This window comes from Nomascus leucogenys, chromosome 10 (genome assembly GCF_006542625.1).
Source record: "Nomascus leucogenys isolate Asia chromosome 10, Asia_NLE_v1, whole genome shotgun sequence".
Lineage (NCBI taxonomy): Eukaryota > Metazoa > Chordata > Mammalia > Primates > Hylobatidae > Nomascus > Nomascus leucogenys.
In genome coordinates, this window is record NC_044390.1 from 12748466 (window position 1) to 12761913 (window position 13448).

Sequence of the window (13448 nt, forward strand, 5' to 3'; positions counted from 1 at the left end):
TAGCATCCATGGTCTTTACAGTTTGGCCTGTTTTTTGCAGTGGCTGGTACCATATTTAGTGCTTCCTTCAGGAGCTCTTGTAAGGCAGGCCTGGTGGTGACAAAATCTCTCAGCATTTGCTTGTCTGGAAAGGATTTTATTTCTCTTTCACTTATGAAGCTTAGTTTGGCTGTATATAAAATTCTGGGTTGAAAATTATTTTCTTTAAGAATGTTGAATATTGGCCCCCATTCTCTTCTGGCTTGTAGGGTTTCTGCTGAGAGATCTGCTGTTAGTCTGATGGGCTTCCCTTTGTGGGTAACCTGACCTTTCTCTCTGGCCGCCCTTAACATTTTTTCCTTCATTTCAACCTTGGTGAATCTGACAATTATGTGTCTTGGGGTTGCTCTTCTTGAGGAGTAACTTTGTGGTGTTCTCTGTATTTCCTGAATTTGAATGTTGGCCCGCCTTGCTAGGTTGGGGAAGTTCTCCTGGGTAATATCCTGAAGAGTGTTTTCCAACTTGGTTCCATTCTCCCCATCACCTTCAGGTACACCAATCAAATGTAGATTTGGTCTTTTCACACAGTCCATATTTCTTGGAGGCTTTGTTCGTTTCTTTTTATTCTAACCTTGTCTTCTTGCTTTATTTCATTCATTTGATCTTCAATCACTGATACCCTTTCTTCCATTTGATCGAGTCAGCTGTTGAAGCTTGTGCATGTGTCATGAAGTTCTCATGCCATGGTTTTCAGCTGCATTTCTACACTGTTTATTCTAGTTAGCCATTCATCTAATCTTTTTCTCAAGGTTTTTAGCTTCCTTGCGATGGGTTCAAACATCCTCCTTTAGCTTGGAGAAGTTTGTTATTACCGACCTTCTGAAGCTGTGTCTGTCAACTCATCAAAGTTATTCTCCATCCAGCTTTGTTCCGTTGCTGGCGAGGAGCTGCGATCCTTTGGAGGAGAAGAGGCACTCTGATTTTTAGAATTTTCAGCTTTTCTGCTCTGGTTTCTCCCCATCTTTGTGGTTTTATCCACCTTTGGTCTTTGATGTTGGTGACCTACAGGTGGAGTTTTGGTGTAGATGACCTTTTTGTTGATGTTGATGTTATTCCTTTCTGTTTGTTAGTTTTCCTTCTAACAGTCAGGTCCCTCAGCTGCAGATCTGTTGGAGTTTGCTGGAGTTCCACTCCAGACCCTGTTTGCCTGGGTATCACCAGTGGAGGCTGCAGAACAGTGAATATTGCAGAACAGCAAATATTACTACCTGATCCTTCTTCTGGAAGCTTCGTCCCAGAGGGGCAGCTGCCTATATGAGGTGTCTGTTGGCCCCTACTGGGAGGTGTCTTCCAGTTAGGCTACTCGGGGGTCAGGGACCCACTTGAGGATGCAGTCTGTCCGTTCTCAGAGCTCAAACGCCATGCTGGGAGAACCACTGCTCTCTTCAGAGCTGTCAGACAGGGACCTTTAAGTCTGCAGAAGTTGTCTGCTGCCTTTTGTTTAGCTATGCCCTGCCCCCAGAGGTGGAGTCTAGAGGCAGTAGGGCTTGTTGAGCTGTGGTGGGCTCCGCCCAGTTCGAGCTTCCTGGCCACTTAGTTTACCTACTCAAGCCTCAGCAATGGCAGACCCCCCTCTCCGAGCCAGGCTGAGAAGTAGCAGCTGTTTGATGCTTGTGGCTACTATCAGGAACCCAGATTTCTGCTTGAGATAGATATGTCAGTCATTCAAGTGGAGACATCCGGAAGATACATGGATATAAGAACCCAGAGTTCAGATGGAGAGATTGCAGTTAGAGACATAAGTTTGGGAGTCAGTTGTAAAGAATATCTTTAAAGCCTGGGACTAGTTGAGATCCGTTTTTTTTTTCTTTTCTTTTCTTTTTTTTTTTTTTTTTTTTTTTTTTTTTTTGAGATGGCGTCTCTCTGTTGCCCAGGATGGAGTGCAGTGGTGTGATCTCGGCTCACTGCAACATCCACCTCCTGGGTTCAGGCGATTCTCCTGCCTCAGCCTCCTGAGTAGCTGGGATTACAAGTGTCTGCCACCACACCCGGCTAATTTTTGTATTTTTAGTTGAGGCGGGGTTTCACCATGTTGGTGAGGCGGGGTTTCACCATGTTGGTCAGGCTGGTCTCGAACTCCTGACCTCAGGTGATCACCCACCTCAGCCTTCCAAAGTGTTGGGATTACAGGCGTGAGCCACCATGCCTGGCCTAGTTGAGATCTTCTAAGGAGAGAGTCTATGGATTAAAAGAAGACCAGCAATAGAACTTTGGGGTGTCTCAACATTCACAGAAGTAGCAGCGGAAAAGGAGCTAGTAAAAGATTTTGAGAAGTTATGACCAGTAAGGTAGGGAGAGAACCTAAAATATAAAGTACCTTGGAAACCAGTTGAAGAAAGTGTTTCTAGAAGGAGACATAATCAACTATATCAGGTACAACTGAGAGGTCAAGAAGTTGACAAGGATAAGAATATAGGATTTTGGAACATGGCAGTCATTAATGACTTCAACAGCAATTTTATTGAAGCAGTGTATTTTGAAAGTCAAATACCTATTTTTCATACTATGCATATGTATATGTTTTAACTATGTCATAATTTGTGCATATCTCCTGAATCTTCTTGAAGACTAAAGACAAGTTTAGAGTTTAGAGGAGCTTTAAAACTTCGTGAGATTTTCTTTTTCTGCCTTGATATTAATCAAGATAACCTGTAGATTCCTAAGTTATTCTTGAATTTCTAAGAATAGAAACTATGTATTAATACTTCAACAAAGTAATGGTTTCTTACTTTCTTTCATGTACAAGTTTCCCTTAGTTCCACCTTAAATTACGTCAGCTGAGGCATGTAGCACTGCATGCTCCCTCAGAATGTAGTTGTTACTCTTTCTCCCGAGACCTGATAGTACTTCCCAGTGAAATGACTTTAAAAAAAAAAAAAAAAAAATTTAATTACTTTTGTATTTTATGGTCTTTAAATTGAGACTTGTTAGATTTTGTAATTCTTTTACTTTATAAGTAATTTACCTTATTGAGGTAGAAATTTGGGGCATAAGTACAGTTCATTTTATTGTTTGGAATTTTCTTCTAGGTGTCTGGATTTTACTTTATATTTGTAATTGGTTTTTGGAATGCATACTGTTTTAAATAACTATTGTATGTTTCAGACAGAGCTTGAGAATAAACTACAGCAACAGTTAACACAGGCAGCCCAGGAACTTGCAGCAGAGAAAGAGAAAATATCAGTATTACAGAACAACTATGAAAAAAGTCAGGAAACTTTCAAACAGCTTCAATCTGATTTCTATGGGAGGGAATCTGAACTTCTAGCCACCAGGCAAGATCTTAAGGTATAGTAAACTATACTGTACCATAAAATCTCAGTAAGTTTTATAGACATTTATTAAATGATCTATTTGAATCCAAATGGGCAAGGAAATGTTAGTATTTGTGGAATAGTATGCTGTTTTCTATTAAATTGTTATTTTGTATTAGCATGCTTTAAAAAATTGTTTAAAATGTGGGCATTTTAAAATGACGTATTTATAATAGTAAGATAATTTGGATATATCTTAATTGTGACACTGTTAACTTAGGTAAGTATTATGCTGTCTTTATGTGTGAATAACTTTAAAGATAGGCTGCTGTTAAGTTTTAAATGTAAACCACTTGTGAAAAAATGCAAGCAATTTTACCATTGTTGGTCAGGCAATTCTGACGTTAGTTATAATATTTGTCAAGTTCCCAATATTACTGGATTGCCTAATGATTAAAATTAGGAGATTATAGCTCAAAATAAACTTACCCTTAATTGTATAACAATGTATAGGAATTTTGTCTTTGGTAATACTATTTGATTAGATAAAGTATCAAGTTTATTAAATTGAAGGATAATGGGAAAAGGGTAAACAATTTTTAGGTCACAGGAAGGTATCAGTTTTCTAAGGAAAATGGAATATTTGTGTTCTCTCACAGAAGATTCAGCCAGTTTTTTTTTTCTCTCTCTTTTTGTTAAGGGGAAATGCTTTATCTGTTTCTTTCCTATGTTTGGGATTTTGTTTATTTAATTTAAAGTGCATATTACAAAATTCTGAGAATGAAAGAATATTAAAATGTTTTATTTAGATAGGGAGCATATATTTTATCCATAGGCTGTTACAGGGAATTATGAAGGATGTGGGACCTGATTAGGTCCTGAATTTGAATACCCAGAGACTCCAGAGAAAGGTAATTTTATTCAGGGGCATATTTGAGAAAAGGTGCCATAGTGAGAATGAATAAAGCAAGTAGACAGTTAACATAATTGCCTTGCTGGCGTATACTAGTTTATGTTTGGAATTAAGGTTTAAAAGGTTGGATCTAAATCGTGAAGTATCTTAGATGCCTAGCAAAGATGATTGGATTTTATATTTGAGGGGAAAAAGTGAAAAGTCCAAACAGAGGAGTAAAATGAAGAAAATAGTACTTTAGAAAACAACCTGGTAGTGGTTTGCAGACAGCTCGGATTGGACCTGGGATAGACTGTGGTGGAGAGATGAGTTAAGAGGTTACTAACTTTCTCCATAAATTCTAATAGTCGAGGTATGAGTTGATTAGAACTGGGATGAACACTAAAGAGGATGAAATAGAGGAGATTAATGGGAGAGAGAGAAGAAACAAAAGGGCTGAACCCATACCTGGCTGCAAGGATTTGACAAAGAGATAGGAAATTGGGTAAAAGAATTTTCATAGTGCCAATAGAATATCTATGTATCTATCTATTTATCTGGAGGTAAAAATTAGCAATAGTTGTTATTAAGAAAAAATACCACACAAGATTTAGGTAGTGTTAAATTATTATTATTTGTCCTTTCAACACTATTGAAAGTATTGAAAGTCAAGGAAGCTTTGTGGAGGAGTTTGGGCTTAGCCTAAAAACAGTGAGGAAGCACTAAAGGGAGTTACTTACATTTGTATTTTAGGCAGATGACTCACTGCAGATTGAGGAATGAGAAACAGGGCTGAATGTGAAGACCAGAAAGAAGACTTTGCAGTAGTCTAAGTGCAAGATGATGGTGGTGTGGGCTGGTAATAGCAAGGATGGAGAAAAGTGGATGAATTTGAAGGATATTTAAATGATAGAAGAGATGAAACTTAATGATTGATTGGAAAAGTCTTATAGAAATCACACTCTTTCCATATGGATGTCATTTACCCAAAGCATAAGCTAGTAACAGGAACCAACATTAAATTAATCAATGTTAATTGATTTGATTGATATTCTTTCATTAAGCCAGCAATTTTTATTATGCTTGAAAGCTATGTTGTGTACTAATAATTTCATACATGAAAGAATAACTCAAATGTAAATATGGGCAAAAAGAGAAAGCTAAGGGACAAGGCTGCCATAGAGTTTTACAACTGTTAAGGGACCTTGGATAGATCCTCTATTCCAAAGCTTGCTTTTGCCAAAGAGAGCAGGCCCAGTGCTTCCTTTTGCAGAGAAGACAGGCCTACTGCTATACAATAACAGAACCATGGTTAAATCTTAGTTCTGATTCAAAGTCTGCCATTCTTTCATCATTTCACTATAATTTTTTACACAAAACAAAAGATCGGCAAATTTTGTATAAAATGCTTTTAAAATGAGAAGTGTATGAACTACTTAGGAAGCTAATTTTAAAAAAAATAGTAAATTCCTAGGGAAGTTCAGATGATATTTATAGACTAGGATAAGAGATGGCTATCAGTTATTATTTTTCTTTTGCTTCAGTGATGTTGGATGGTCTTGTGTATAAGAGAGAGAAGGGGAGAGATTCAGAGCCTTGTAACATGGCACGTAACTACTTCAAGGCTGTCTACCATGGGTTGACAGTGTACAGCATGGGCTAACAGTATATACCTAGACACCAGTAGAATGGAAGGTAGCCTGGCCTGATCTATGCCTTTAGCCCCATCTGCTGGATTATTTATGAAGTACTTAAGTTTGTTGACTGGATATTTCAGATTGGCTATGCAGTACAGTACTCTTTGTTGTCCAGGAAATGTAGAGGTAGAATTTAACTGTAAAACTTACACCCTGAGTGAAGTGAAAATTCTAGGATAATAGATTTAGAATTAAATATAAATCTTCTTAGCCTAGTACTCTCACTATATCATTTCATCAGAAATCAAGAAAAAACAACTAAAAATATGAAGGTTTTTTTTTTTTTTTTTTAAGAAAGAATGGGAAAACTTGCTGAATAGACAAAAACAATAGCTACCATGGAACACTGCAGAAATCATTTGTTTACTGGGGTACTGTAATGTGATTGGCATAATCAGGGTCAAGGTTGGTATTTGATCCATTTAGGGATTTGCCTATTTCAAGGGGAGTAGATGGGTTAAAGATAGTCTCAACAAAATGATGGAATGGGAATGGGGGTTCTCCAAGGGAAGAGATGCTGAGCAGATGAAATAATATGCAATATTATTATAATCTGCAATAAGAAAGATGAACATTTAAAATGCATGGAAGTATAAATGTTCATCTATGTCATTGAATGATGTAGATGAAAGTTCAGAGGCAGGGGAAAACAATATGTCTTGGCATCTTCAGAAAAGATTTCATGGAGCAGTCCAAATTTTGAGCTTGACTTTAAAAAATCAGTCACTGGGTTTTGTGAGTTTAAAATTTTATAGGCTGTTATTTAAACCATGGGCTTTTTGGAAATCTTGTGGTTAGAGGTTAGGGGTGCTTTCCAGGCTCTAGCAAGCATTGGTATTTTTAAACATTAGATCAGGATCTCTATTAACTAATTATAGTTGCTGTAGACTGTTTGAACTGGACTTTGTCAACTTTTCTCCTTTTTTATGTGAAATCACTCTCACCCTTTGTGACACATAGGTCAGTTCCCACATGTGATATAGAGCCTTCTGTAAACCCCACTCCACAGCGTCTCACACTCACTGTTTTTCTGTGCATTTGGCACATAGCGTATACTCTCCTGCCCTGTGTAGCTTCCATTTTACATGCCTGTTCTGCTTTTTGGGTGATGTACTCAACTCCCTTAAGTCAAAGACCAGCTTGTACTCTCCTGTGTTCTGTCTTAGCAGTGTTCTCAATTAATGGTTAGCTGCCGGATTAGTGAAGAACTAGCTGATGTTAATTCTTTCCTGAAAAAAGCCTCAAGGGGTTTAGTGTTCTACTGGCAGTCATTGAAAATTAAGATTTAATTTATATCAGAAAGACGTAACTGGGTTACTGGTAAGAAGTAAACTTTCTTTTTCAGGAAGCTTAAGAATCCTCATAAATAAGATCTTTATTTGTTTATTTCATCTTTCTTTCTTTCTTTTTTTTTTTTTTTTACTGAGTACTTGCTGTATACAAGCCTACTCAGCAGGGATCCTTTCCTAAATTACGTTTTCTGCCCCCTTTTCAAAGGAACTGTATCTCCAGAATAAGAAAGATCAGCTTTTTCCAGATCTGATGGAAGAGATCAGTTGGATCTCTTACCCTGCTGATTCTTCGCAGTAGCAGCTGAGAGTGACAAGGTTCCTACCATACCCATTACCTACCTGTTACCATATTTGTCCCCAAATGAAGTGTAATGAGTGAAAAAGCTTCCCCTTTCCCCAACTTCTTCTTCTCAAAATACTTGGGTTTTAAAACAGTCAAAAACTATGGACTATGTTAAATGATAATCAGTACTTCTACGATATAGATGAGAAGAGGATAGTGTGCCTTCTCAGGATAAAGCCTCAGATGGTTGGCTGAATTTTCTCTTTTTGTTCACTTGATCAGGTTGTCAGCTGTGAAGTAGTTACTTTTATTCCATGACAAAATAATCCTTCCTATTTGTTTCAGGAAAAACTCTCTCAAATTGTGTTTTTCCTCTACTCTCGCACCACAACAATCATCAACACAGAAGACTTCTGTGACCAAACAGATGGGGATTTTCCCACACACACCAAGAAGCAGATACCTACTGGGTGTCTTCCAGTTCAATTCTGACACTATCTCCCTAGAGATAGTGTCAAATCCCACAGATTGGGGGCTCCATCCCCAAGACTGCTCCCTACAACTCCAAACACCAGTCATAAATCCAGGCTTCCAGAACTTCTGACCAACTAGCTAGTTTCAAGTTGGGGTTTTCATGACATCCTCTTTGGGTTCAATTAGTTTGCTGAAACAGCTCACAGAACTCAGGGAAAACTTACTTACATTTGCTGATTTATTATTAAGGATATTACAGAGAATACAGATGAAGAGATGTGTCGGGTGATATGGGGGAAGGGTCACGGAGCTTCCGTGCCCTCCCTGGGCATGCCACCCTCCAGGAACCTCCGTATGTTCAGCTATCTAGAAGTTCCCCAAACCCAGTCCTCTTGGATTTTTATGGAAGCATTCCTTCACCCAGGTTTTGAGGCAGGACCCTTTCAGGGAAGAGTCTTAAGACCCACAATCAGAAAATGGGGTGGGGAAGAAGATTAGAGGCCTGCCTAGGGACTAGTGGAAAGAGGGCAGGAGATGAGATTCTGTTTCCTGAGGCCTGACGTACCCAACATTATAACAAAAAACTGTAACAAAGGATGTGGGAATTGTGATTCAGGAACCCTGGACAAAAACCACTATATCATAACACCATACTATTTATTAATATTTTTAGCATGTCAAGGGACATCATACAACCTACCAAATGTATATGTATGCATAATGAAGCATTTAATTGTATCTCTTTTAAAATTGTTTTCTTTCACACTGCCTTATGACTTTAACCATATATATGTTCTCTGAGTGTATCTGATATGGTCCCTACTTATTTGGTATTCTTTCATATCAACTAGCCAATATTGAAGATGTGATCAACATTCAGCAAATACTTTAAATATTTATTAGTAAATAGATTATTTTTAGAGGCTTTGGAATTGCTTCCGTTTTACTAAATATTTTATATTATAAATGTTTTCTATAAGCAAGAGAGTTAATATTTTAGAATTATTTCTCTTCTACCTGGCCTTACTGAAGGGTATAATATGCTATCTTTTTATAGTTTATTGCTTTCTACAATGTTTGTATTAACTATGTTTCTGTTGAATTTACTAAAAACATGGCATATAATAATTTGGGAAAATTGTTTTTGTAAGTCTGTAGAAGAGAAGCTTTCTCTAGCACAGGAGGACTTGATTTCAAACAGAAATCAAATTGGAAATCAAAATAAATTGATTCAAGAACTGAAGACTGCCAAGGCTACATTGGAGCAGGATTCAGCAAAGAAAGAACAGCAATTGCAGGAGCGATGTAAAGCACTACAAGACATTCAGAAAGAAAAGGTATTGCATGTTTCTGACCTAAATCTACAATCTTAGAGTTACAGTTGTCTTAGAGGTCATCTAGTCAAACCTCTTATTCAGTACAGGCATCATCCTTATTTTCAACAGCTCTCTCAGAGGGACCTCTAGTTTCTGACACTTTTGATCATTGGGATTTTAATGCTAGGAAGTACTTCTTAATGGCCTTCTTGTTATTTCTACCCTTTTTTCTTACTGCTCTTTTTTAGTTTTACAAACAAGTCAATTTTTCACACCATAGACCCTTGGTTATTGCAGAAAAGATAATATAGTTCCTCAGCTATTTCTCATATAACGTATTATCCTTTAGATGTGTGAATGAGATAATAAAAGATCTAGAAATAATTCTTAAGCGTGTTAAGAATTCTTAAAATTAAGAACCAGATTGTCTAAGGAGTTTATTAAGTTTCAAAGTTGAAAGCATTGGTTTATTAATATATGACCAGTACATTTTAAAAATCACTTTAAATTCTATATGAAAGAAAAATTCAGATCCTAGGAAAGAGTTTATTTTTTGTTTTATAGTTGAAATCATATATTCCTATTAGCTGACAGGATATTACTCTGTAGTGTGTAATCCCTGAAATTCTTGGTAAATTCTAAGTGGTTCAATTCCTGAAATTTAATTTAAAAATGTTTTGTGGGTGTGGTGATGGTGAAGCTGGAATGAAATTCATGATTTGTGCTTCAAATTTAGAGAATTCTGACAGAACTATTGTTCATAAGACCAGGTTTGATGGCTCATGCCTGTTATCTCAGCCCTCCCAGAGGCCAAGGAGGAAGGATTGCTTGAGCCCAGGAGTTCAAGATCAGCCTGGGCAACATAGTGAGACCTTGTCTCTATTAAAAAAAAAAATTTAGCTGGGCATGGTGGTGCACGCCTGTAGTCCCACCTACTTGGGAGACCGAGATGGGAGGATAGCTTGAGCCTGGGAGGTGAAGGCTGCAGTGAGTGAGCCATGATCATACCACTGCACTCCAGCCTGCGTGATAGAATGAGACCCTGTTTCAAAAAGAAAAAAAATGTTGTTTATAGGAGTTTAGTTGTGAGAGCTGTAGATCATACAGACTTGGTTTGGTTTTGGCTCTACCTCTGATAGATTATTTTATGTCTCTTAAACCTTTGTTTCTTCACCTAGAAAATGGAGATTTAAAAATCTACATATACTAGAGATTAACTGAGATAATATGTAGCACTCCTAACTAGATACCTTATATAAAGATAGTGATAGTAGTAAAATAGGAGTTATAAGAGTAAGAATGGTAGTTTTGCAGTATCATTACTCTGACCAGGTACAATTTATCTCACAATATTAGCTGTAACTATTCAATCTTTACAATTATCTTCTTATTATTGTTCAAACTGTATAAATAAGGAAATAGCCAAGAACCAAGAGAGGGTAAGTAATTTGCCCAAGTTAGGTAGAAAGGGACAGAGCCAGTGTCATCAATAGTAGCAGTTATTTTTATTACACCCATTTTCATTTAAGTATTTGTTTTAAAATTATTTTAGAAAATATATCATTTTTCTACAGTCACTGAAAGAAAAAGAACTAGTAAATGAAAAGTCTAAATTGGCAGAGATAGAAGAAATTAAATGTAGACAAGAAAAAGAAATCACTAAACTAAATGAAGAGCTCAAGTCCCACAAACAAGAAAGCATAAAGGTATGTTAAGATAATCATTTTTCCTGCCTTCTGTGTTATATTGCTCTTTAAAGAAATATATATACACATACATATTTATTTATTTATTGAGAACTTGCTATGTGCTAGGCAAATTGTTCTGTTGTTTCTGACAAATACTCTTGCCAGAGTGCTTTTGTATTGCATAATACCCGTACACATATTGAAATTGTTACATTTGTTTTCACATTACCAAATGAAGCAAAGTAACCCTAAGAGTTTGGATCTCATTGAAATGATAATCAAGAGATGTATTGATTTAGAAAATTATGCTCACAGGTAGTAAATTTCAAAATATGAAAGAGTTTAGAAGTAAGATTTAAAGGGATTGTTTATTCAATTATTTTTCTTCCTAAAGTCCTTTCATAATCTGTTATTTTTAACATTTTACCTGTTATAAGCATAGATAGGGCACTCATTGAAGAAAACTAATTGTCTATTATTTGCCTTGTAAAATACTAATTTCTTAAAAAAGGTTAGATTCTTTCTTGAGAGCACTCATAATGTCCTTTATGTCTGTCAGCATAGTTATCATTTTGGTTCATAATTAATTATCTCTTGATATTCCTCTGTCCTCTAGAATGCGACTTCCTTAAATCAGGGAATGTGTATAATTCATCTTTATGTTATATCCCCAGAACCTAACACAGTGTGTGATAACTAAATGATGACCAGTAAATGTTAAGTGAGGAAAGGGAAAATAGAGAGTACAGTTTGTTTTTTTTCTCCACATAATCAAAACGTATACATTTTTGTCACCTGGATTTAAATGATTGTTGAGCAGGACATATTATAATCTTGTATCTTTTTAACCAATTCTTTAAAATACTGAACTTTAAGAATTTCATAAGTGGGTAAAACCTATATTTGATCTATTGTGATAAATTGCATAAATTTTAGCCACATTTTGAAATATTTACTATGAAGGATGATTTATTTTTGGCCCTACTTTTTCAACAGGAGATAACAAATCTTAAGGATGCTAAACAGCTTCTAATTCAGCAGAAATTAGAACTTCAAGGAAAAGCGGACTCCCTGAAGGCAACTGTTGAACAGGAGAAGAGAAATCAGCAGATACTAAAAGACCAGGTGAAAAAGGAAGAAGAGGAGCTGAAGAAAGAATTTATTGAGAAAGAAGCTAAGTTGGTCAGTGAGTTAATCTGGGGAAGTGTGTTTTGCAGTAGAGCTTTAAATCAATCCAGTGAGAGGACCATTCTACTTATAAGATCTAATTGAAATGCTTTCCTAACATTTTAGTTTTTGATTAAGAAAGGAGATCTGATTTATTTAAATAGCTGACATGTGGTTGGAAATATTTTACCCTGTAACCATATTTCTGTTTTTATAAGTGAACACTGAAATGAAATTTAAAAACTTTTTTTTTTTTTTTAAGTGTCAGAAACTAAACAACCCCACAACTATGTAGATCTGGTAAATGGTGTGAATGCCAGTCATGTTAAACCCATTTGTTGGGTCAAAGCGAATGTTGATAAGGGGGAGCGGAAACTTGAGTTTGAAATTATGATGAACAAAGTCTGCTTTTCCTTTCCTAAGTTGCACATGCCAAATGGGAAGCATCTGGCTTTCCTCTGTTGACTTAAGTCCAAATATGCCCAGATAACTTGGCCATTGAATGTTTTAGTTGAAGAGTTTCAATTTTAACTTCAAACAGTCATTTGAAGGTTTCATAATGGTTTTTGGCAGACTGATAGAGAAAAGAAAGCATATGGAATTGGGACGAATAAGGAAATTTCAGCTTTGTCTCTAGGGCACCTTGCTATCCCTAACCATATGTGTCTTTCCTGCTCTGGTGGAGAAAAAGAAAGATCTCACATTGTGTCACTTTAGCTCACCGTCATGATGGTCACTATCCATCATTTCAGCATTTTGACCTTTGAGCCAATTCATATTACATAGATGCTTGTGGAATCAGTTTTATTAATGTGTAATGAAATATGTTCTCCTGCCTCCATTCCCGAAGAAGCAATAGTATTTATATTGCCAATATTTTAAATTTAATAAATCACTTACATTTATTTTGCACTACTTTTGTAATAGATTTCCCCCCAACTTTTCCTTTTTTTCAGCATTCTGAAATAAAAGAAAAGGAAGTAGGAATGAAGAAGCATGAAGAAAATGAGGCTAAACTTACCATGCAGATTACAGCATTAAATGAAAACTTAGGCACTGTGAAGAAGGAGTGGCAATCTAGTCAACGGAGAGTTAGTGAGCTCGAGAAACAAACGGATGACTTACGGGGTGAAATTGCAGTATTAGAAGCAACGGTTCAGAATAATCAGGATGAAAGGAGAGCACTACTGGAAAGGTGATTGATATCTAGTAAAATTAGTTTATTTCCATTGTAAGTGATAAAAAGATGGTCATATTCCATAGTTTTTAAAAATAGAAGAATCTTGAGAAAAGTGCATAAGCCTCTATAGGTATCTACTAAAACAATCAGATAGTCAAAATTAATG

General features: G+C 36.3%; 1 protein-coding gene across 2 annotated transcripts in view; it reads left to right on the forward strand.

Annotated features, from left to right (window-relative positions):
- Positions 1-13448, forward strand: part of EEA1 (early endosome antigen 1) — a 157069-nt gene that overhangs the window by 138085 nt on the left and 5536 nt on the right. For both annotated transcript variants that reach the window (XM_030819863.1, XM_003259658.2), the window contains 5 exons: positions 3145-3327; positions 9083-9268; positions 10822-10953; positions 11932-12117; positions 13059-13297. In XM_030819863.1, the coding sequence (XP_030675723.1) occupies positions 3145-3327; positions 9083-9268; positions 10822-10953; positions 11932-12117; positions 13059-13297 (926 nt within the window). The remainder of the gene's footprint in view (positions 1-3144; positions 3328-9082; positions 9269-10821; positions 10954-11931; positions 12118-13058; positions 13298-13448) is intronic.